Source organism: Micromesistius poutassou, assembly GCF_964030765.1.
Source record: "Micromesistius poutassou genome assembly, chromosome: 22".
In the NCBI taxonomy this organism is placed as follows: Eukaryota; Metazoa; Chordata; class Actinopteri; order Gadiformes; family Gadidae; genus Micromesistius; species Micromesistius poutassou.
This window is the reverse complement of record NC_140292.1, coordinates 1,384,204-1,407,997: the sequence shown is the minus strand read 5'-3', so window position 1 is coordinate 1,407,997 and position 23,794 is coordinate 1,384,204. Positions and strand designations below refer to the sequence as shown.

The 23,794-nt window shown below is 45.5% G+C and overlaps 2 protein-coding genes across 3 annotated transcripts in view; one reads left to right on the top strand and one right to left on the bottom strand.

Moving 5' to 3' along the window:
• Positions 1-1,998: 1,998 nt before the first annotated feature.
• irak3 (interleukin-1 receptor-associated kinase 3) lies at positions 1,999-12,208 on the top strand. Of its 2 annotated transcripts, none has more exons than XM_084486479.1 (13): positions 1,999-2,189; positions 2,444-2,626; positions 2,941-3,011; positions 3,101-3,155; positions 3,666-3,844; positions 4,261-4,325; positions 4,425-4,539; positions 5,060-5,178; positions 5,587-5,788; positions 6,489-6,551; positions 7,556-7,726; positions 8,588-9,107; positions 11,314-12,208. In XM_084486479.1, the coding sequence occupies exons 1-13, from the start codon at positions 2,057-2,059 to the stop codon at positions 11,436-11,438; spliced, it is 2,001 nt and encodes a 666-aa protein (XP_084342605.1). In that variant the 5' UTR covers positions 1,999-2,056; the 3' UTR covers positions 11,439-12,208. The 2 variants fall into 2 exon arrangements, with proteins under 2 accessions (XP_084342605.1, XP_084342604.1); XM_084486478.1 differs by having other exon boundaries at positions 2,444-2,644.
• A 151-nt stretch (positions 12,209-12,359) lies between these two features.
• LOC311367489 (filamin-C-like) overlaps positions 12,360-23,794 on the bottom strand; it is a 62,445-nt gene continuing 51,010 nt past the window's right edge. The window contains 8 exon segments of the mRNA XM_084486327.1: positions 12,360-13,850; positions 15,595-15,807; positions 17,041-17,259; positions 18,204-18,380; positions 20,470-20,602; positions 22,341-22,456; positions 22,795-22,932; positions 23,354-23,629. Of these exon segments, the coding sequence (XP_084342453.1) occupies positions 13,663-13,850; positions 15,595-15,807; positions 17,041-17,259; positions 18,204-18,380; positions 20,470-20,602; positions 22,341-22,456; positions 22,795-22,932; positions 23,354-23,629 (1,460 nt within the window). The 3' untranslated portion in view covers positions 12,360-13,662.

Below are 23,794 nucleotides of genomic sequence, written 5' to 3'. Positions count from 1 at the left end.
TCAACTGACTCCTTTCTAAGCAAAGGAGCAGCGGCTCTAATCCGAGTTCCTCCCGGATGACTGAACTTCTCACCCTATCCCTAAGGGAGAAGCCAGCCTGCATGTTTTACTGTTTAAATTAATATTGGTTTTACAGGGCTCATCTCTTAAACACGTGGTAAGTCAAGATTATTTAAGATCAGGTTAATAAACAAAATAATAAAGTGTTTATTATTATTATTATCTATTTACATAACTAATGTATAAATATATAATGCATAATAATAATGTAAACGATAATATTTACATTTAGGGCATTTAGCAGACGCTTTTATCCAAAGCGTGTATAACAGTAATAGTAAAGTAACGTATCAGTAGAGTAAACAGTAAAATAAGCGTATAAAATCAAACAGCGAATAACAGTAATAGAAAAGTAACACTAAAGTTTTGATAAAAGCAGACGCTTTTATTTGATAAAAGCAGACGCTTTTATTTGATAAAAGCAGACGCTTTTATCAAAAGCGTATAACAGTAATTGTAAAGTAAAAGTAACATATCAATATAACATTAACCAGCGAATAACAGTAGGCCTACTAGTAACACAGCATGGTGTGGTACACTCAAAAATCAGACCACTATTTCAACAGGTAAACCTATGGTCATTAATTTACATTTTTGAGTTTTATTTATCACTTTATTTATCACATTATTATTTATCACAATTATTACGGTCTCATATTGTGATGGCACTAGCATTAGAAACGGAAGGGCGGAACTAAAAAGTGTTTGCGTGGTAGCCGGACTCCTATGGTTGAGCGGCACTTCCGCTTCCTTGCCAGACGGATTTTGGAGGACGATGGGAGAGGTCCGTTGCTTCGTTCCTTCCACTGTTGATATCAGTGATTTACACATTGTGTGAATCACACCAATCACTATATTCATAAATCTGAGCATTCTATAATAGGGTCGAGGAACTTTGGGTTGAGTTTGATGTCCGTAGTTTTGAGTTAATTAACTTTTGAAAACTCCCTTTGTTTGTTTCGTGCCAAACGGCAATATAGAAGTGTCAGTTAGTTATATCGTATATTATTGTGGAAACACACATAGTAGAATATATTTAAGTTGATTTTGGCCCTGAACAACATGTTTAATAATATATTCCATAGGATTAAGAGATTGATGATAAGATATTAGTTAGTTATATTTATTAGAGTATAAGAAAATGGTTTGTTTCATAGCTAAATGTTTAGTCTGTCTGTTAGGCAGACAAATCATTCATTATAGTTAAGGCCGTGGTTTATTGTACATTCCCTAGGTGGTTTATTGTCTTATTGTTTTCTTTGGTGGAAGTCTTAAATTAATTGTTATTGTGGTTTAAGGCCATGTAATAATTGCACTTATTGCACTTGTGAGATAGTTTACAACCAGTAAAGAAGCTGAATACAGACACAACTAATGTGAATTTTGAAGAGGTGTGGAGTATTTATTTGAATGTGAATTAGAGTAAACGAATACATGTGAGCCTCACTTTGTTATTGCACTTTTTTTTTGTTATGTTTTATTTCTAACGAGAAATTACAAACGGACAATTTACAGTTTAACCAGGGAAGAGTTAATATTTATATTTGACATTTGTGAAATAAAGAGACGGATTTTGGAGGACGATGAGAGAGTTCCGTTGCTTCTTTCCTTCCACTGACTCAACCTGTTTTTCAGAAAATCCAATAAATCATCTATTTGTTACTACCGTCCTAGCCACTTGGGACTGGTAACAATGGCCGTAGGCCTACAGTAATAGCCATGCATCATCGGCTGCCTGTGGTGGTCTGTCACACAACAAGAATGTGTTCCGTCTTCATCTGTCATTTTAACCCGACTCAAACGAGGGGCGTGGGCATTTCCAGAATTTAGCAATAGGCTGCTCACACATTATACACACACACACACACACACACACACACACACACACACACACACACACACACACACACACACACACACACACACACACACACACACACACACACACACCTCTACCGCTCCACTGTTAACTGCGACGCTCGTCCTGACGAGACCGATGGACAGAATGACCAGACCGATGGACAGAATGGACCGTACCACCTTCCTGTACGATGTGCCGCCCAGCCTCATCGAGCACTTGTGTAAAATCATCGACAGCGGAGACGACCAGTTCGGCTGGCGCGGATTAGGTGAGGCGTTTTAACGGGTCTGCACGCGTCTACAGCACAGGTGGTGGACGTTTTTCGGATGAACGTCGTGCATATACGATACATCGCCAAAAAAAAAAGTTGATACAAACTTTTCCGTGTTCTATTTCATGCAGGCGAAGCCGTCTAGCACACGCACGGGAAAAATTCATAAGGCGAAGGCTAGACGCCTACATTAAATAAAACTACAGTTATATAATATCATAACTATCGTTTTAATTGCTCTTCCAATTAAGCCGCGCGCATCGTGCCGAGCTGGCTCGAGGTGCGGCGCGCAGAGCGGCTCGAGGCGGCGGGCAGGAGCCCCGCGCGGGAGCTGCTGTGGTCGTGGGCGCAGCAGAACCCGACGGTGGCGGACCTGGTCCGGGTGCTGGAGGACATGGGACACCACTGGGCGCTGCAGCTCTTTGTCCAGCCAGGTGAACTACTACACTACGGTTAGAGCATGAACAAGTGTTAATAACCTAACAAGTGTTGGTGCTTGGCCCTTGGTTCTATGAACATCCTTACTGTATCAACAGTGATATATTGTTTCTCTTTCTTCTGACAAAATGTACATGATGTACACATAAGCGTCTGCTAAACGCCCTCAATGTAAATGTAAATGGTTAGCTTGAACCCGCCCGTTGTTTTTACACTTTAAACTTAAACGTACTCTTTCGTTGCGTAACGTGCATGAATCAAAACAAAAACACGCCGCACGTGCATTAATGTGTCGCTGTGTGCGTTTCAGATCATTGTAGAAGGTCCAGGGACGATCTACCGGAGTCACGTTGGCACGTTTCACCGCCGGTAAAATGCGAAGTAAAATGAGTAGGCTACAATGTGTTGAAATGATCTCAAATCATCATAATGTCATGATGTCACCAATAAGAGCCGTTCTCTCTGAATAGGAATCCGATCAACTGGAGGAGAGCTTCCTCCGTGAAGTGGGCCTCCTAAGTTTTGGTGAGTGGTCGACGTGAAGGATGGTTGATCTTTGATTTGTATTCTTAAATTGCACGTTTCGATACGAGGGCGTTTTTTTTCAAATATCAAATCGTTCCAAAAATCGAATCAAAATATGTTTTCCGCAAACTCCCCCATATTCTTATTCACGTCATGTCCCACAATATAGTACCACGGTGATAAATGTCAATAGTTTTGCTGCAGAATGTTTTTAATAATCAGATGCTAGAGCCATTACAAGTCACTACATAGGCGGATTATCACGGCACCTCTGTGATAATCTAAAGTTTACATAGAGTCATACAATCTGTGACCACAGCCACGGTTGGGTGACGAATCTGACACACGCCACTTCTAAGAAATACCCCGCAGCGTTTAAGGAGAGAGTGGGTGTGAATCTGTTTTTGTAATGACTGAACAGAGATATGCAGAGGTTTATTACCTGATTACCTGATTACCTGACTTATACACACTTTTTTTTTTTCTTCTAATTTATACACACTTTCCCAGCTCCCAGCTCGACCGTCTCAGAACCTGAGGGGACCCAGAGACACGCTCTCACCTACGATGACGTCATAGGAGGAACAGAGCATTTCCACCACCATTTGATGATCTCAGAGGGCAGTTTCTCAGACACATACAAGGGCACAGTGGGAACTGAAATCTTTGCTGTCAAGTTGTTTAAAACGGTAAGCACCTTAATGAAGATGATTATGGCAAGGATAATGATTGTTGTTGTTATTATTATTATTATTATTATATAAGCCAACTTATTATAATGAACAGTTGGCTTTGGGCAGCATATGGCTCAGGAGGTAAAGCAGGTTGGCTGGCAACCGGCAGGGTGCTAGTTCGATCCCCGGCTCCTCCTAGCTGAGTGTCGAGGTGTCCCTGAGCAACCTCACCCTCACTGCTCCCTTGCGTGGTTGACACCACCGTCGGTGTGTGAATGTGTGTATGAATGGGTGAATGTAAGGCCATATCGTAAAGCGCTTTGAGTGACCACTGGTTAGGGAAGTGCGGTATAAATGCAGTCCATTTACCATTTACTTTGTGAGACAGCGATAGAACAACATTCCGGTGTTATTTATTTGATATTCTTTAGGGCAACGATCCATCATGGAAAGAACGATGGGAATCATTCACGGGAGACACAGAAGTCCATCATTTGTACGTATAACATCCCATGGGGACGTTTACACCTTCCTGCATTTAGCCTGCCTTGGACGAAGATTAGCTAATGCTAACCGACACACGCCGTCTTTATAGGTTTCAGCATCCAAACATCTTGGATCTGTTGGGCTGTTTCTCGGAGGACGGGAACCACTGTCTGGTCTACCCCTATCTTCCCAACGGATCGCTGCATCATCGACTACACGACCTGGTCAGTGACCGCTCAAAGTTCTCTTTCAGTTGGTGCTTTTGGTTCAAGGTCGTTTTAAGTTGTTTTTGTGTGTGGGTTATCCATAAACACTCGCCTCTTGAGTTATAAGAATTATTAAGTTGATAGTGCGGACATTTTGAGTTCCGGTGGTGACATTCGTGGAGGTTGCATCAATATGATGATATGAAATCTGATAGGGTCTCTTGGAGAAGTAATTCCAACCCTTTTCGCCAATAAAACAAATTGAGAATTGGTGGATTTGTTTTGGATTTTTGAGTTACAATGCTTTCAACATGTTTTTTTCCTTTTTTTATGTGAAGGATTGTTAGGTGATGTGTTCAGGGTAGGGAGGGGGGTGAGGGCAGGGGAAAAGTGTCATCATATAAGCTGTTTGGTCACCCAACTCTGGGTGGGGGGGTTAAGAGCTAGGGCTCTGGCAGGGAGGGGGACGAAAACAGGACGAGGTGGAACCATATGAACTGTTTAGGAATGAACAGTCTTCCTCACCCTCTTCTTCCAGGGCCCGTCCCGGCCTCTGTCCTGGCAGCAGCGTCTGTCCGTCATCAAAGGGGCAGCCAAGGGGCTGCACCACCTGCACACAGCAGAGCCACGCCCCCTCATCTGTGGCAACATCACCAGGTAGGACACACACATTTAAATACTTTTATTTGGATCCAAATTTTACAAAGAAGGGGAACAAGATCCAAACATTTTGGGAAGAGAGATTGATAGTGTAACAGGTTCATCAAGCTTACATGCCTTTACAAGACCTACATGACATGTTAAGATATTACACCAAACACCTATGGATAAACAAAACATCTTTGTCCCCAGATTTGCATACTACCTATGGTGGCTGAAACAGAGCAACATTTTGCCAATCTTTTGGCTTGCTCTGTGTGGTGCTATAACATAACATAACCTCCTCAGTGTGGTACGAGAGTAACATTAAATAAAAATAAAGACAAACTAACAGGGGATTCAGCTGCAGTGCTCCAGCCTCGCCTTTGATCGCTTATCCTGGTCTCCCCTTCCCTCGCCGTCCAGCGGCCACATCCTGCTGGACCACGCCCTGCAGCCCCAGCTGTCCAACGTGGGCCTGGCCCGCCTCCGCCCGCCCTCGCCCCGTCAGACCAGCACCCTCACCACCCAGAGCGGTATCCACGACAACCTGGGCTACCTGCCCCCGGAGTTCATCCGCCACGACGGGAAGCCCTCGTGCAGTCTGGACGTGTACAGCTTCGGCATGGTGACCGTTACCCCGGACCCTTGAGCAAAGCATTTACATTTGAGCCGGGGATCGAACTAGCAACCTCCTGGTTACAGGTCAACCCGCTCTACCTCCTGAGCTAAGCCGACCCCAAAGCACACAGAATGAGAGGATATCGGGCGGTACTTTATATCGCTCGCACCGAATAGTTTCCGAATTTAAACCGATTTGTTTTAGTGTTCCAGAAATATTTTTTTTATTTTTAAATGAAATTACAAAACTTTGGATTATGGAAACAGCTTTGAATTCAAATCCAACCCCAACACTACAAACGGTTATTCTGCTGTTCGTTTCAATCACTGTAGAATGTTTTGACACTGCAGACATATTAACGGTAGCCTCATGAAAAAGAAGATGCTACAGCCACGCAGTCTCCCCCCTTTGCTCATCAGGATTTTCCACATTTTAAAACACATCACTCGTAGATGCAGAGGTGCACCAACGTCTTCATGAAAACAATAACCTTTGGTGCCCCACTATTCAAATCCCAAATACAACGTATTATGTCAAAACGGCCTTATTTGGCCTTATGCCAAAAACAAAACCATACGACAGTAATAGAACGAGTATTTTTGCATCAAACTGTATAAACAGAATCCCCGTCTTGACGAGACTAGTTTGACCACAAATTGCGACAACAACAGGAAGTAACCTAATTAGATGTGTTTCTTTTAAAAAGGTCATGATGGAGACCATCACAGGGCGCAGGGTGTTGGAGGAAACACCCAAACGCTCGCTGCTGGTGAGTCAATCCTGGGAATTATAAGTAGTCAGTAATAACCCACAGTGCCAAATGTGCTCAATCATTCTCCATTGTCCAAGTGTACACATTTCAGAACTATCTGTATCAGTATCAAATGATCATATGTACCATTTTATCTAGTTTGTATCATGATATAAACAAGCTAAATTGGAATCGGCACGATGTTGGAGAGCAGGCAAACATCAGCTGCTTGTGTCTCGGGTTAGCTCTGTTCACGTTCTGTCTGATGGCCAAGAGGTTGTGCTTAGCCGCTAGGATGCTGTGCCTAGTGGCTAGGATGATGTGCTTAGTGGCTAGGAGGCTGAACTTAGTGTCTAGGATGATGTGCTTAGTGGCTAGGAGGCTGAACTTAGTGTCTAGGATGTTGTGCTTAGTGGCTAGGAGGCTGAACTTAGTGTCTAGGATGTTGTGCTTGGTGGCTAGGATGCTGTACTTAGTGTCTAGGATGTTGTGCTTAGTGGCTAGGATGCTGTACTTAGTATCTAGGATGCTGTACTTAGTATCTAGGATGCTGTACTTAGTGTCTAGGATGCTGTGCTTAGTGTCTAGGAGGCTGAACTTAGTGGCTAGGATGTTGTGCTTAGTGGCTAGGATGCTGTGCCTAGTGTCTAGGATGTCATGCTTGATGTTTAGGATGTCATCTTAGTGGCTAGGATGTTGTGTCCAGTTGCTTGGATGCTAGTAAAGTTGGTTTGGATCAATCCTTTGCTTAATAGTAAACGTGGGTAATTGTCGTTGCCATGGTTACTTGATGGTACCCACTATGCGTACATCATAATAATGGTGAGTACATAAGTCCCTCCCTATAGGCTGGCGCTACGTTAAGCCGGTGCTAGTTGACGTTAGCCCGATGCTAGCCCAATGCTAGCCCGACGCTAGCCCGACGCTAGCCCGGCGCTTTAGCCTGTTAGCCTCATGTTAGCCTGACGTAAGCCTGACATGTGTTTGTTTTGTGTGTTGTGTGTTTGTTGCGCGGCCGTCAGAGGGAGGTGCTGAGCGCGGAGCTGGAGGACGGCGGCGGCAGCGTGGACTCGTGCGTGCGCTTCCTGGACCAGAAGGCGGGGTCCTGGCCGTACCCCACCGCCCTCAGCCTGCTGCGCCTGGCGCTGGACTGCACGGCCGCGCGCCCCCGGAGCCGGCCCCGCATGGACACCGTAAGCTAGCCCCGCTAATCAGAGACCGTAAGCTAGCCCCGCTAATCAGAGACCGTAAGCTAGCCCCGCTAATCAGAGACCGTAAGCTAGCCCCGCTAATCAGAGACCGTAAGCTAGCCCCGCTAATCAGAGACCGTAAGCTAGCCCTGCTAATGGGAGACTGTAAGCTAGCCCTGCTAATGGGAGACTGTAAGCTAGCCCTGCTAATGGGAGACTGTAAGCTAGCCCCGCTAATCAGAGACCGTAAGATAGCCCCGCTAATCAGAGACCGTAAGATAGCCCCACTAACTGGAGACGTCAGAATTAGTTTTTTATTTGTTTATTACTTATTATTCGTTCATTCATTTTTTTTGTCTTGAAAATGTATGGATAGTAAAATTACACAGTGTAATATAATTTGCATGCTAACTTAGTGGTAGGTTTGTAGTAGGGGTGGGAATTGGCCACACTGGCAAAATTTATTCATTTTCTGAAGATACTAAGTGCCATGAAAAAACTATTTTTTTTATCTTTAAGCTGGTTGGAAAATAGTGTTACTGTTCCTTTCCTAAAGGATGGTCCAGTGCATCCTACACTAAAGGAGATAAGAAAGGAAGCATTGAACCACCTTTCCTGAGCATTTAGAGAATTCAAACAGCTCTTATCACGGCTGCGCCCTAGATACTAGATACCAGTCAATTTCACTCAACTTTCCAAGCAAAAAAGTATTAAAACCACATCCGTGCTATCTTGTGGTTGATCTCCACCATATGTGTAATTTCCCGTCAGTCATAGAACTGCAAACGTTTTTGATTTACAACCTCTGTCTGAAGCCTCGTTGTTGTTGTCGTCGGCGGCGGCGGCGGCGATCCCGACCTCCAGGTGCTGCGGGAGCTGAGCCAGCTGCTGCCGGTGCCCAGCCTCCTGTCCCTGGACCCGCCGCCGTTCAGCCCGCAGGGCGGAGCAGACCCCCACTGCAAGGAGCCGGGGCTCCCCATGAGCTCCTACCCCCTCAAAACATCAACCCCACCCCCACCACCACCGCCGCCGCTGCTCCACTCTAATCCTCCATCCGAGGACGGCTACGACGCCGGCAGCTACGTGGCCTCCAGCCTCGGCCCCGACTCGGCCAAGCCGCTGCCCTGCGAGTGCAGCCAATCAGAGGTGCTCTCCTGGAGCTGCTCTGCGGACGCCCCGGGGCGCCGCGAGGCGGAGAGCGACCTGATGATGCCGGCGCCGGGACGGCTGACGGAGGCCGGGGCGGCGGAGGAAAAGGTGGAGGCGGTGGATTTGTACAACAGCTGGCCCGTGCAGTGCAGCTGCCAGGCGGACTCCGCGGAGCAGGGCTGTGAAGACTGCAGGGCAAACGGGTTCACGCTGGAGCACCCGGACACGGCGCACTGTGAGTAGGAGGTTATGTTATGATATGTTATCACACGACACTTAGTAGAAGGTTATGTTATCACACTTAGGGTTGGGTACCGAGGACCGAGTACCGAGTGGTACCGGGGGCAACATGGTCGGTTCTACCCGGACCCAATGACTACATTTCTTTCGGTGCCTCGTTTCGGTGCCGCAACAATCCTCTCGCCCTCTTGTGGTTGGAAAAAAATGCAGAGCACTTTCCTCTCCTGCTGCCCAGCTGCAGCCATCATGTCCAAAGTAAAACGCTCTAAAGTATGGCTTTACTTTACTAAAACAAAAAATGACAAATGAGCAGCACATGTAAGTGCAATATAACTATTTTGTGTAGGGGGGGAAATACCTCCAATTTGATGAAACTCTTAGTGTTTGGAATAACGCCGTTTAAAATAACGGCGTTAGGTAACGCCGTTATTTTTTCAGTAACGGGGTAATCAAACTAATTACTGTTTCTGTCGTTACAACGCCGTTATCGTTACTGAACGTTAAATGCGGTGCGTTACTATGAATTGATTTAATAAACTGTGTAATCCGAACGCACCCCTGGCTCCACACACAAACTGCTAGTGAGGAGAGACCAGGTGGGTTAACAACGAGATAAGCGATTATGATTACCATGAAACATGACTCTGCCTTAGCAGTCATGTTTCATGGTAATCATAATCGCTTAGCCAATCGGAGCCAGTGTTTTTACACACAAGCCAGGCCACGCGCACCACACACACACCAAACTGATTCGAAGAAGCAGCAGAGACGGCGAGTCCGGAGCAATCCGATGAAAAGTTGGCATTTTCAAGGTGGAGATATAAGCACTACTTCAAATTCATTGACATATTTAAGTGACATATATAAGTGCTTCACACCAAAGCAGTGTATGCAACTATAAACAAAGACTATTTTTTATAACCTACAGTGACAATTTTATTTGTTTAAATAGGTCTATACCTTTTCGCAAAGCCTAAGTTGTTCATGTCTTACCAAATAAGTTACCATTAAAAATGGAAGAATTTCAACAGGAAACTGGTACCTTTTCAAAGAATCAGTGTTGGCATGGCATTTCTATAAAAAAAAGAAAAAGTATCAATTTCGGAACCGTTTAGGAACCGGCATCGGTTTACAGGAATCTAAATCAAACCGGGATCGAAAAATTTCAAACGATACCCAACCCTAATCACACTGTGAGTAGAAGGTTATGTTAGGATATGTTATCACACAACATTTAGCAGAAGGTTATGTTATCACACTGAGTAGAATGTTATGTTATATGTTATCACACAACATTTAGTAGAAGGTTATGTTATCACACTGTGAGTAGGGGGTTATGTTATGATACCACACTGAGTAGAAGCTTATGTTATGTTATTACCTATTACCACACTGAGTGGAAGGTTATGTTATGTTATCGTACCCCCCTATGAGTAGGTTATGTTATTAATTAATAAACCAAACAGTCTGTCCCGAGCTTGTCTTGAATGAAGACGATCGACCGCAAGTGGAAGACGGAGGGCGGGTCTGACTAACAGGAAGTTTGACGCCAGTGAGCAACATGCAGACCGAATCAACGAAAGTGTCTATGTAGAAGTGAAACTCATTATTTATATATTTCTTGCGCTATAATAAGCAAAATGATATTGCAACGCTGCTGTCACTTTTATTCTGAAAGGCAGACGGAATATACTTAACTTCCACTAACGCTTGCAGAATAAGAGTTCTGTTCATGAAAAAAGGCATACGTGATCCACTGATCTTGGAGTCACCACAACCCCAATGTCTGAACAACCCTAAAGGCCTGAGGTGAACAAAAGGGACAAACTTATAACAACACCATCAATATTACTGATGGACACGAGTATTCCCTACGTCTCCAAGATAAACCAAATGAAAACTGGATTCAACTCAACATGCAGGACATGTTTGCTCCTCTGAACTCAAGCTCTCGAGTGAATGAAAGATTCTCTGGAGATTTTGAGGCATACTTTTTTCTCCCCCATTAAAGCTTTTCTCTGAATTCTGAGACCATTAAGACACTAATTCAGAAAATCAAGAGCAGAATTTATTTCCCTAAGCGAACGGATCACGCCTCCGTATCCATCGCAAACTCCCAATACTCATACCAGCGTTCCTGTTTTCTGTGACCAACAGACAACAATGGCTTTACTTTTCATAATTCTTTCGGTGTTCCTCAGTTTCAGAAGCGGCGTGCTACAGCTCGTGGAACGTCGTGGAGAACCCGGCGAAACAGACGCTCAGGGCCAAGCTGGCTCTGTACAACGAGGGCGTGCTGAACACAGAGGAACTGGTGTCTCTCTGACGGCCCTCGGCCACTCACTTCCTGTTTCTCAGTACATGACTTTAAAACGGCATGTAAAATGTTACACACAATGTTTGAAATGTTCACACACACACACACACACACACAACGTATTGTGTAACATTAATTCATCTAACGTAATGAATTCATCTACAAATGTTACTCAACTTACACTGCCTTATTTTGTTACTTAGTTATTCTTAAAAGGTAGGTATGATTTAAGAGCTATTATTTGAGGGTTGTAGGTTAGAAACGGCATAACCATCCTGCAGCTGTTCGTGAGTGAAATGTGCCGTGAGAATCTGTATTTCCACGGTAATTGTGCCTGACTGTCAAAGACAATTTAGATTTTATTCCGCTCCCAGCTTATTTCTGACCTGGTTTCGGCAAATCCATATTATATGCCTGTCAATCACAGGTGTGTGAAATGAAAGACTTTTCCCTGCTCTCTTTGCATCAATCGAATCTTGACCACAGCACCCTTTTTAAATTGTGAATCCAAAAATGACTGCAGATAAGTTTATTATGTCTCATTTTGGAACAGTGTTCTATGTTGTTGTTCTGTGTGTTAGTAATTTAAATACGTTTATAATACATATTTTTACCTGCTTTACACATGTGTGTGTGTGTGTAGCTTGAAATGTGACCAGTAATAAGTAAGGAAGCAAAATTTGTTCTTCTCGTCAATAAGATAAGGACCAAAGCGCTAGGTGACGTGTACACGCGTAGCATGCGTATACATTCCAGATAATAAAACAATAATTCACGCATGTGTGCTTATGTGTGTTTATGACGAGGCCTCAGGTTTTATGGCACTTGGATGTCGATGGTAAACAGTTAGCACTAATGAGTCGTAGCAGAGATAAAATAGCGCGCATGTACGCGTGTGGGAAAACTGGAAGGTCAGGATAATCTTTTTATTTTATGACGGTGAGCATTATTGCTCACCGCGTTATTGTTATAGAATATTTTATGATTGTGAGTTTTGAAGACAGGCATGTCATTCATGCAAAGGCCTGTACAGCCTAATGAGGATGCAATACTTACTCAACTACCATTTGGGAACAGTGATCTCTTGCTAAGCGCAGTAAAAAACCCAAACTTTGCATTGAAACATTTTATTATTATTATTATGCCTGCACAATCTTGCCAAAATATTGGATTACAATATCAAACGTATTCAGAATTTTTTTTTCTTTTTATCATTTTTGATACATATAAAATAACTATAAAACATCACTCTATGATATCGTATCACTGATTTTTTTTTTTGTCCAGCATTCACACATGAAATCGATTGTCGTGTCCCGATCCTGTTTGGTTACAAAAGACAGAAACTAAACAAAAAAAAACACATCTCACAACACCTTGCTGGTTCATACTGATGAACTCGATAGGACAAACTGTCAAGAAGATTGACTGCGCTTTAGTTCAACTGGACTTTGTGTCAAAGAAAACGATGGCTCTGAATAAATAAAATAAAAAGGGTCAAAAAAGCATTTTCTATGTTTCATATGTAGTTTTAACACAACTCGTCCCCCGATCACACATTGTGGGATTATTTGGATAACTAGCATGTAGACAAAGAAAGTAGTAAGTAAAAATGTCCATCTGAACAGTGTCCTCATGTTTTCACCATAGTTTTTCTGTCTCACTGCGCCGATGCATTACATGAGTGTGTTGTTGTAGCTTAGTGAGATTTTGAGTCGCATCGAGTCGCTTTTAAAGGGAAAGTTCACAGGAAAGTGTATTGACCACAGATTGGAGTCAAAGCATTGATCCACAATGAACCAAACACCAACTCACCCAACAGGTCTTTGTCTCAGAGTCGTCGCCGTAAGGGGGAACACAGGTGTATCTCATGATGTTAATTACAACCACGGCCATACCTACACACCCCTAATTATGTGTGACACGGTGACACCTGACCGGAGTCTAGAGGGTTCCGTAGAATGAGTTGAGTATCTGTTTCTAAAGAATCAAAGAAACGTTGTTTACACCGCAATACGGCTCGGACACTTCCTCCAGAGCTTCCCATTAGACCGTTTAGTCTAACTTCTGCTTTTTTGACCCGGGGGTTAACACAAATAAAAGGGAAATGAAATAAGAGAAATTAATGAATGAGGGCGAACCGCCTCCCTAGTTCTGCTTGTAGTAAACCAAAACAAAAAACGACTCAAATAAAAAAAAATACACAAGACGTGTGTCTCTCCTGTCGGCCGTCCTACGGCACGGTGACGTGGAAGGGGCTGCCGGGCACGTTGTCGTCGCCCCACTTGACGATGAGGATGTAGTCGCCCTGCTCCTTCACCGTGTACGTCACGTTGTACATCCTGTTGCCCATGTGCTTCACGTACACCTCCTCGCACGGCGTCTTGGGCCCGTGCACGCCCACCATCAGCATGTTGGTGCCTGAGGGGGAGGGGGACACGCCCGGAGACAGTTCACTTGAAGTGCGAGTGAGTGAGTGAGTAAGTGTGTGTACTTGTGTGTGTGTGTGTGTGTGGTTGAGGGCTGGTTTAAACACTGGGCCCGAGTCTGACTGGTTGGGCTCTGGGGCTGGGTGAGGCTGCACACCTGGTTAAACCAACCATCACCACACACACACACACACACACACTCAGGGAGATCTCCTGCATGGCAACATGGAGCACCAGGCTATGTATCATTAACTACAAACCTCTAGAATAAACCGGCTTCAAAGAGGCCCCACACTGGGAGCCAGGGTAGCAAGGCCTGTTGGTTTGCTGTGGAAGTTCCTAGTTAATGATACATAGCCTTCTGTTCCATGTTGCCAGCTAGGATAACTCACCCTGAGTGTGTGTCTGTGTGTAGACGGCTGGTTTAACCGGTACACAGTGATTACTCAGTACCCCCAGAGCCCAAACTCAAAGTCGGCCAGGTGAGGCTGCTTAAACCAGCTTATGAAGGACACACACACACACACACAGCATGAAAGACTACCAAAAGACTACCAAATGGCATTTGGAGTGTGTTTTCATTCCCCTTTGTCGCTCCTTCCATGTATCGTGTCCTGAGACTGTAACTGGGATTAAAGGGCCTTGCAAATGGGACTGGACACAAACCACTTCACCAGTGAGGTCAGCTGGGGCAAGACGCATGAAGCATGGAGAAATACGAGGAATGAGGTTTCAAAACCGAGTGTAACCGATGTATTTTAAGGAAGTTAAAGTTATTTCAATATCTGATGTGAATTCCCACGAAAAATAAAAATCCCATGACAGATTTTAGCGTCATGGAATACCATGGTAATGAATAATGTTGTGAACGCTGCCATGGCATGCGTGCGTAACAAATATTAAACATTTAATCTATCACTATGAGTCATTTAGGAACTGTGTTAACGTTGACTATTGGTCTGTTTGTCATTAATTTAAATACCTTTATAATGACTAATAAATATTTCTACCTGCTTCACATAACTGGAATAAATAGTGTTTTCCGTTTGTGGTTTTCGTTTTTGTGCTTATGTGTCACTGACTGACTCACACACACACTGACTGACTGACTCACACACACACTGACTGACTGACTCACACACACACTGACTGACTGACTGACTCACACACACACTGACTGACTGACTGACTGACTGACTCACACACACACTGACTGACTAACTGACTGACTGACTCACACACACTGACTGACTGACTGACTGACTGACTCACACACACACTGACTGACTGACTGACTCACACACACACACTGACTGACTGACTGACTGACTGACACACACACACACACACACACACACACACACACACTGACTGACTGACTGACTCACACACACACACACACACTGACTGACTGACTGACTGACTGACTCACACACACACACTGACTGACTGACTCACACACACACACACACACACACACTGACTGACTGACTGACACACACACACACACACTGACTGACTGACTGACTGACTGACTGACTGACTGACTGACACACACACTGACTGACTGACTGACTGACTGACTCACACACACACACACACACACACACACACACACTGACTGACTGACTGACTGACTCACACACACCCTGACTGACGGACTGACTGACTGACGGACTGACTGACACACACTGACCGACTGACAGACTGACTGACACACACACGTCCGCCCCCACCTGCTTTGCTGCAGTCCACAGTGAACATGTTCTTCTGGCCCACGAAGGCCTTGGAGAGGCCCGCCCCGCGGGAGACGGCCTTGCTGGCGTCCGAGGTGAACTTGGGCAGCGAGGCGAAGCCCCCGCCGATGGCCGCCTGCGAGGACTTGGTGACCGTCTCCACCAGCACGGACGACGTCTCGTGGAGGCTGTGGCCCCCGGACAGACACGCCCCTGGGGGGGGGGGGGGGGCGGGGGGGGGGGGGAGAGAGAGAGGGGGAGACACATGCTTAAGCATTACACAGTGGATATGACCTGCTCATGAAAAAAAGTGAGTGAGGGAGGCAGAGAGAGAGAGAGAGAGAGAGAGAGAGAGATTGAGGCAGAGAGAGAGAGTGAGAGAGATAGAGAGAGAGAGAGAGAGTGTGGGAGGCAGAGAGAGAGAGATAGAGAGAGAGAGAGAGTGAGGGAGGCAGAGAGAGAGAGTGAGAGAGAGAGTGAGGGAGGCAGAGAGAGACAGTTAGGGAGGCAGAGAGAGAGATAGAGAGAGAGAGAGAGAGTGAGGGAGGCAGAGAGAGAGAGTGAGAGAGAGAGAGAGAGTGAGGGAGGCAGAGAGAGACAGTTAGGGAGGCAGATGGAGAGAGAGAGAAGATCATGTTGGACCCCTCCCACCCCGGACATAAACTGACGCACTCCCCTCCGGCAAGAGGTTGAGGTCTGTCAAGACCAAAAAAACACGCCACAAAAACAGTTTCCTTCCGTCTGCAACCGGCCTCATCAACAACACTCCCGGACCCCCACTGACACGCACACTACACCCCCTTCCCCCACCACCACACACAGTCATCTGCCTATGATGACAACAGGTTTTGCACTACTTGCGTCATTCTGCACAATTGTATATTTTATTCTTATTCTTCTTATTACGGTTCATTTGTATATAGACTGTCTTTTAAATTTATTTAATTTTTTATTTTTGGAAATCTTATTGTATTTGGACTTGTGCTCTTGACGGCAGCACTTGCTTTATTGTTTATTGTTTACCGTTTTTTGTTTGTAAATATCGTGTGCACGGAAGACCAAGACAAATTCCTCATACGTGAAAATGTATTTGGCAATAAACCTTTTCTGATTCTGATTCTGATTCTGAGAGATAGATAGAGAGAGATGGAGGAAGAGAGAGATCAATCTTTTGAAGTGGTTTGTGCATCTTGGTGTAAACCACAATCGTCAGTTTCTAATGATCGAGGAAATATTGCTTTTAGTTCAGTATTATCTTTTTTGTCTGTCTTTGATGAACACAATTCCAAGAATACATGTAAAGCCTTTAGAGAGTGCAAGCGTGCATGCATGTGTGTGCATGTAGTTCCACTTCAAAAAGCTCAACTCCCCACCTGGGCTCTAACCAACGGGCCCCTCGGCCCCTAGCCCCCCCCCCCCCCCTACCCACTCCCCCCCTCCTCTCACCTGACACCTTGGCCTTGAAGGGGCTCCCCACGATGTGGCGCGGGCCCCCGTACCGGATGGAGATGAGGTAGCTCCCGGGGGCCATGGGCGTGTAGGTGACCCGGTAGCCCTCGGTACACTCCACGCAGTCCATCTTGACCTTGGAGGGCCCGTCGATGGTCAGGGAGAGGGCCCCCGAGCCCGCGTTGCACGTGCTCACAAAGAACTCGGACGCCGTGCCTGGGAACGGGACGGGACGGGACGAAGGAAGAGGAGGAGGAGGAGGAGGAGCGAGGGGATAGACAGAGAGGGGCAGGGAATGGAAAGAGGGGGGGGATGTTTGAGGTTAAAACGTACGCAATTAACAATTATTCACCGAAGAGCGAGGAATAGCTATTCCCCACTATTCACGGAGCCTGAGGTGAATAAGTGTTTTAGTATATACTACACGTGAACACTCCAAAAATGAATAACATAACACTTTTTGCCGGGATTTATTTGTTTTTATTAGCGGTTTATTTGTTTTTAATAGCGTGATGAGACGACTGTCACGCGCAAAAAACAATGTCCCGAGTTTGAGATCTCAATCATGGGATATTGCCCAATATCCCGAGATAGCGAACCAATCAAATCTCGCCATCTTAGGAGGTTCACGTGTAGCATATACTAATCGTCTTTAACTCAAAGTCAACTTTAGTTCACTACAGCTTGGGCAAAACTTGAGAGCCTTGAGAACAAACGTAAACCAGAAAGCATTCATTTGCAAATGTTTCAGATTTCTAATATATTTTCTAATATCTGATCTGTCTGAGCTGCATTGCTGGTAAAATACAGTGTGTGGTGGTATGTGGTGGTATGGTATGTGGTGGAGGTTACAATTACAGCATTTTAACCAAAGTGACTCACAACCATGCATACACAGTAAGCCATGCAAGGCGACAAGCCAGCTCCTCAGGAGCAGTCAGGGTGAGGGGATTGAACTAGCAACCTTCCATTTACAAGTCAACCAGTCTCCACCTTCTAAGCCAAGCCAACCACATTAGCTCAATTTTTGGTTTTCCATAAAAAATGAGTGAGTGTTGTGACATTTTGCTAAGAACTCAAGGCCTCACACCTCTCGCTAACAAGCTAACCAGCTAGCGGCTCTGAAGCTCCGCTACAGGCCGGCCGCGGTGGTTCCTTACCCGTGGACCCCCTCTCCAGCCCGGGTCCGAAGGCGGACACCATGCCCGGGTCCCCGGCCTGGCCCGGGTCGCCCACGCGGATGTTGAAGGGGCTGCCCGGGACGTGGCTGCCGTTGAACCTCACGTCGATGGAGTGGACGCCGTTCTCCCGCGGGATGAAGCGGATGGCGTACTGGTCTGAGGAGGGAACAGCACAGCTATTATGGGATGTGAAAAGATTGGCGTACAGTGACTCTATTTGACTGTAGATAGATAGATAGTCCCCCGGAGGGGACATTCCTTTGTTGCAGCACAGCAGCAGTGGAAGACACTGGATACAATACAATAAAAATACAAAGCAGTGCGAAGGAAGTCAAAAAGAGATGCTGAAGTATATGCTAAATTAAGGACAAACAGAACAAACTGTATAAACTGCATAAACAGTATAAATGATAAATTATAAAGTGCCCCAGTGCCAGTACTTCACAGTATATTAAAGTGTGTAAATGCAAATGTTAAAATGTTAAAAACAAAGAGTAGTTTAGTACGCTCTCATCCACACCGACTGCCAGTGAATTTTGACGCTAAAGTCAGAATGTCCGCCTACAGAGGCTAGCTCAGTAAGCTAACAGATATTCTCACAGAGCATTTCACGCGCTCACAGTTGGCGAATGGCTCTGCCAGTTCTCACAAACTACTCAAATACTAGCTCTTAGCGGTACCATATTATACCACCAGGTGTGGGTGCAGGCCCGGTTCCAGAACAGAATGCCTTGGGGTGCATCTGAGATTATAGGGGGTGCACCAGTACTATAGTAAAACCAGCTACCCAGCTTCAGTTCAGACTTCGCTTTTTACACTAGGCCTTTCTACCAGTAGATAGACAAGCACTTCTGGGTAGTTGTACTGACATGTTGGGACAAAAACATTTACTGTGCTTAAAAGATGGTATCACATCATGTCTTGTGATGTGGAGAACATTTCAGCTGCAACGTTAGCTTATTGATATCCAAGCTTTGGATATGAGAATGAATTAATAATGGTTAAATTAAATCAAATTTGAAAAGGCTCAAGAGGTTCACATACTTTCAAGCAGCACTGTAGCCTTGTGAGACCAAATAATTTAACAACATAAACATAAAACATGCTCTGTATTTATATAAGTGAACCACTAAATGTTACAAAATAATTTTACATTATCATTCACAAGATAATGCTTGAAATATATCACTTCATGTCTAATACATCTAGATTATATGGAACCTTTTGAATTAAATTACAAAAAAATAGCTTTTCCCTGATATTCTAATATTATGAGATGCACCTTTATGTGAACCACTTAATGTCAATAAGTGCTTATTCTGCTGCCCAAAACTTTTAATGCTGACAGATAAAACCCAATTAGGAATGTTATTTTCACAAAAAGTAATCAGTAATACATAGTGCCTTTCTTAAAGTTCACAAGATTGTAAATAAATACAATCAAAACACAATTGGCAAATATGGGTTCTTATGAACAACACAGTGGCGCCGGCAGGCTGCTTGTCCGGGAGTGAGAGCTGCGCCGGCAAAGGCAGCGAGTCGGGCAGGATTGAGCTAGCGTTGCTAGTGCTAGTGTTCACAACGGTTATACTGTCTGATGTATTGGATTCTTTTGCGGTGTTCTTTTTTATTTTCGGATATCCATTGTAAATGCCTAATTGTTGCTGCCGAAGAAGTTTAATGTCACTGACGTGCGCGCCGCCGGACGGGGCGCAGTTTACGCGCACCTGTCATAATAATAATAACGTTCTCATCGGTTTAGTGAACAAAATAAATGCAGCAAACAACGGTATTTAATGGAACAATTAGTTTTGTGAGCAAGTGTTTTCTTTTTTTTAATCATATTTATAAAAAAATAATAATAATTCACTCCCTCCTTTTTTCAATTGAGGGTGCAAACAATTTTTTTGGGGGTGCAATGCATGCTTATGCACCCCCGTAGAACCGGGCCTGTGTGGGTGTGATTAGCCGTTACAAGCTGTTTTGAAAATCTGCCTCTCCAGCACACATCTAGGTGGACACGCCCACTTGTGATGTCAGAAGAGACAGATTTTCAAAACGGCTTGTAGCGGCTAATCACACTCACAGCTGGTGTTATGATATGGGACCTTTAAATCCTACCCACAGCACCTTAACGCTGCCAGAAAAGGGACCATTAGTGATGAGTCCATGTGGGGGACTTTAGGCGGGATTTATTTAACCGTAAAAAACCAAATGGAATGGTTGTCGAGTCCCGGCGCCGTACCGCTGTCGAGCTCGGTGACGTAGCACTCCTCGATCGCCCCCGACGGCGTGTGGACCTTAGCGTCGACCAATCCCCTCGCTCCGTTCAGCTGCACCGCAAAGGACGCCTCCTGGCCCACCTTCAGACCCATCTCCTAGAGGAGGGGAGGGGGGAGGGGGGAGGAGGGGGGGGGAGGGAGGGAGAGATGGGAGGAGGAGAGAGAGAGAGAGAGAGAGAGAGAGAGATAGGGGAGAGGGAGAGAGAGAGAGATGGGGGAGCGAGCGATGAGGTGGAGAGAGAGGGGAGAGAGAGAGTGAAAGGGTGAAAGAGTAAGAGAGAGAGAGACAGAGAGAGAGAGAGAGAGAGGGGGGAGAGGGGGAGAGAGAAAGGAGGCCACATAAAGGAGGTTGTGAGTCAACCCTGTAAAAGTGACAGAAGGGGGTGATAACCATCACATTTAACTTTCAGAGAGATGAGTCCCAAGAGTGATGCCACACGATTTTAAGAGAAATGAGTTCACACGGCCCGGATCTGGTGTGTGTGTGCGTGTGTGCGACTGTGCGAGGGTGTGTGCGCGTGCACGCGTGAGGTGAAGATAATCGTAATCTACATCTAGGGTTGGGGGGCCACATATATCCGCCACCATCGACAGCCACGGTGAACTCTCCTCACTCGGTATAAATACACAACACTTAACATACACACCGATATAGACGTTTAAAAGGGCAGCTGGCTCACCTCCCCCGGCTGATTATAACACGTATTTATAGAGTCTGTAAAAGTGGCTCCTCAAATATAGAGGATGCTGCCTCTGAGATTTTGATATGACGGCATTTATAGTTCATCTGAGGATATAGTACCCCTCTCCTGTCTGTGACTTCAGGAACTATATAAAGATGTTTTATCGCCCCCACCTGGTTCTGCGTATGAGTCATGAAGACACGGTTAATATTTACTGAGACTCTACGTCCAATTCATCGAGCGTTTGCCCTCGACTTCAAAAGAACAGCCGATTAGTGTTGTACTTTAATTAAGATACAAAAAATAGAAATAAGCAGGAAGATTTGAATGATTCCAAATGATGGCTCTTTTGGAGAATGGTTTGTTAAAGTGGTGAGGAAACCAAAAGAGACAAGCTCCTGATCCAGAATGTTCTGGGAGGTTGTTCATGTCCAGTAAAAATGCCCCGAGTCTCACGGCAAAGAAATCCGACGCCAAATTTATCTGATGCTTCCCAGGGTAAAAGTTTATGACAACATAAACCTTTACTGCAGCCAATAAAGCCAGCAGTAAACTCACTTTCTCGCCATTTACTCTACAGACAGGGAGAAAAAAGATGGAGTACACTGTTGTTTATTATTCTTCATAGCACAGGTTGTACTTTAAGGGCTATGACATAGCTTAGCTCAGGTGTTCCTTAACTTTAAGGGCTGTGGTCTCATAGCTCAGGGGTACTTTAAGGGCTGTGAGGTCATAGCTCAGGGGTACTTTAAGGGCTGTGAGGTCATGGCTCAGCGGTACTTTAAGGGCTGTGAGGTCATGGCTCAGGGGTACTTTAAGGGCTGTGAGGTCATAGCTCAGGGGTACTTTAAGGGCTGTGAGGTCATGGCTCAGCGGTACTTTAAGGGCTGTGAGGTCATGGCTCAGGGGTACTTTAAGGGCTGTGAGGTCATGGCTCAGCGGTACTTTAAGGGCTGTGAGGTCATGGCTCAGGGGTACTTTAAGGGCTGTGAGGTCATGGCTCAGGGTTAGGGTTAGGGTTAGGGTTAGGGGTTCCTTCGGGTCAGGTGACCTGGCCTCACCTGCAGGCTGGTGATGGTGATGGTTAGGGTTAGGGTTAGGGTTAGGGTTAGGGTTAGGGGGTCCTTTGGGTCAGGTGACCGGGGCCTCACCTGCAGGCTGGTGATGGTGAGGCGGCGCGCGTCGTCCGACAGCGTGGCGATGGGGACGACAAACGGCGAGTCGGGGATGTTCTCGTCGTTGAACTTGATGGACACCTCGTAGTCGCCTGCGGGAGACCACAGCTGATTGGTCCTTGTTTCGTTTTCGGGGGTGTTCAGGATTATTATTTTCGATAATAAGTCGTGAATAATTTATGTTATTATTTATTCTGGTTTTAGGTTTTGGTTTAGTATCTTCGTTTATCAGTCGTGCCAAATATATTTGTTATTCCCGCAAATATATACTCATGAAAAACAGCACAATTCCTAATTCATTTTGGGGATTAAATTCTCCAGAAAAATTATTCTGAGAGAACACTTCATGTTCGACGTATCCTGCATACAATAACTTTAGAAATTTCAAACCGTTTTTTCCTTCCTTCAGTATACAATGCGTTCCTCTCACCAGGCTCCTGGACCACGTAGGCCACACCGCAGGATCCATCCTTCCTGTCCTCAAAGGTGATCTCCGCCTTGCTGGGACCTTCCACGGCGATGGACAGACCCCCAGCCCCGGCCTCCCGCGTCCAGATGCTGAACTCGGCTGCAAAATGTGAGCGGCAGGTTATATTTACCGCCCCCTTGTGGCGTACCGCGGTAACTTCATTTAACGGTAATTGAGGCAGGGTTGAATTTGAACAAATTATACTGAGCGGGGAGTTTGACAGTGAACTTTAGCGTTAGCGGTGGTAATAAACTGACCTATTAAAGTCTTTGGAACATTAAAGATCATAGTGTTTATCCAAATATGCATTCATATTATTAGTAGGCTATTAATGAATCATCATCATCTTTAATAGTTATTAATCATATATATTGATGTATTATTATTTAAATGAAAACAAATACAACAGTCTTGAAGTTTCCGAAGAAGACCTGAAGTATCAATGATTTCTAACACAATTAAAACAAAAAAAACGACAAATCTCAAACCGCAGTTAGAAACAAAGACGTCCGCCACTCACCCGGTATCCCGGCAACGCCTCGGTCCAGCCCAGTGCCGCTGGCCCTCACCTTGTGGGAGCCCCCCTCGCCCAGGGGCCCCACGGTGAACTGGAAGGGGCTCCCAGGGACATGCTGGCCGCGGTACTTGACGTTGACGGTGTGCGCGCCCATCTCCGTGGGAACGAAGCGCACGCTGTAGGTGCTGTCGTCGCCATGCAGGATCTCCGCCTCCTTGGTCTGGCCCCCGGGGCTGGTCACCTGGGCCGTCATCTCCCCCGAACCCCCCCCGCTCTCACCTGGAAGGGGGGGCGGGTCGAGTGTGTGTGTGTGTGTGTGTGTGTGTGTGTGTGTGTGTGTGTGTGTGTGTGTGTGTGTGTGTGTGTGTGTGTGTGTTAAGGGTGGGGTTTTGTGTGTGTGTGTGTGTGTGTGTGTGTGTGTTTGTGTGTGTGTGTGTGTGTGTG

Excerpts from the sequence above, each read along its gene's own strand:
- irak3 (XM_084486478.1), top strand. The coding sequence starts at position 2,057 with ATGGACAGAATGACCAGACCGATGGACAGAATGGACCGTACCACCTTC. Across the intron at positions 2,645-2,940 it reads AGGTGAACTACTACACTACG|ATCATTGTAGAAGGTCCAGG; the intron begins GTTAGAGCATGA and ends TGTGCGTTTCAG. Across the intron at positions 4,540-5,059 it reads ATCATCGACTACACGACCTG|GGCCCGTCCCGGCCTCTGTC; the intron begins GTCAGTGACCGC and ends CTCTTCTTCCAG.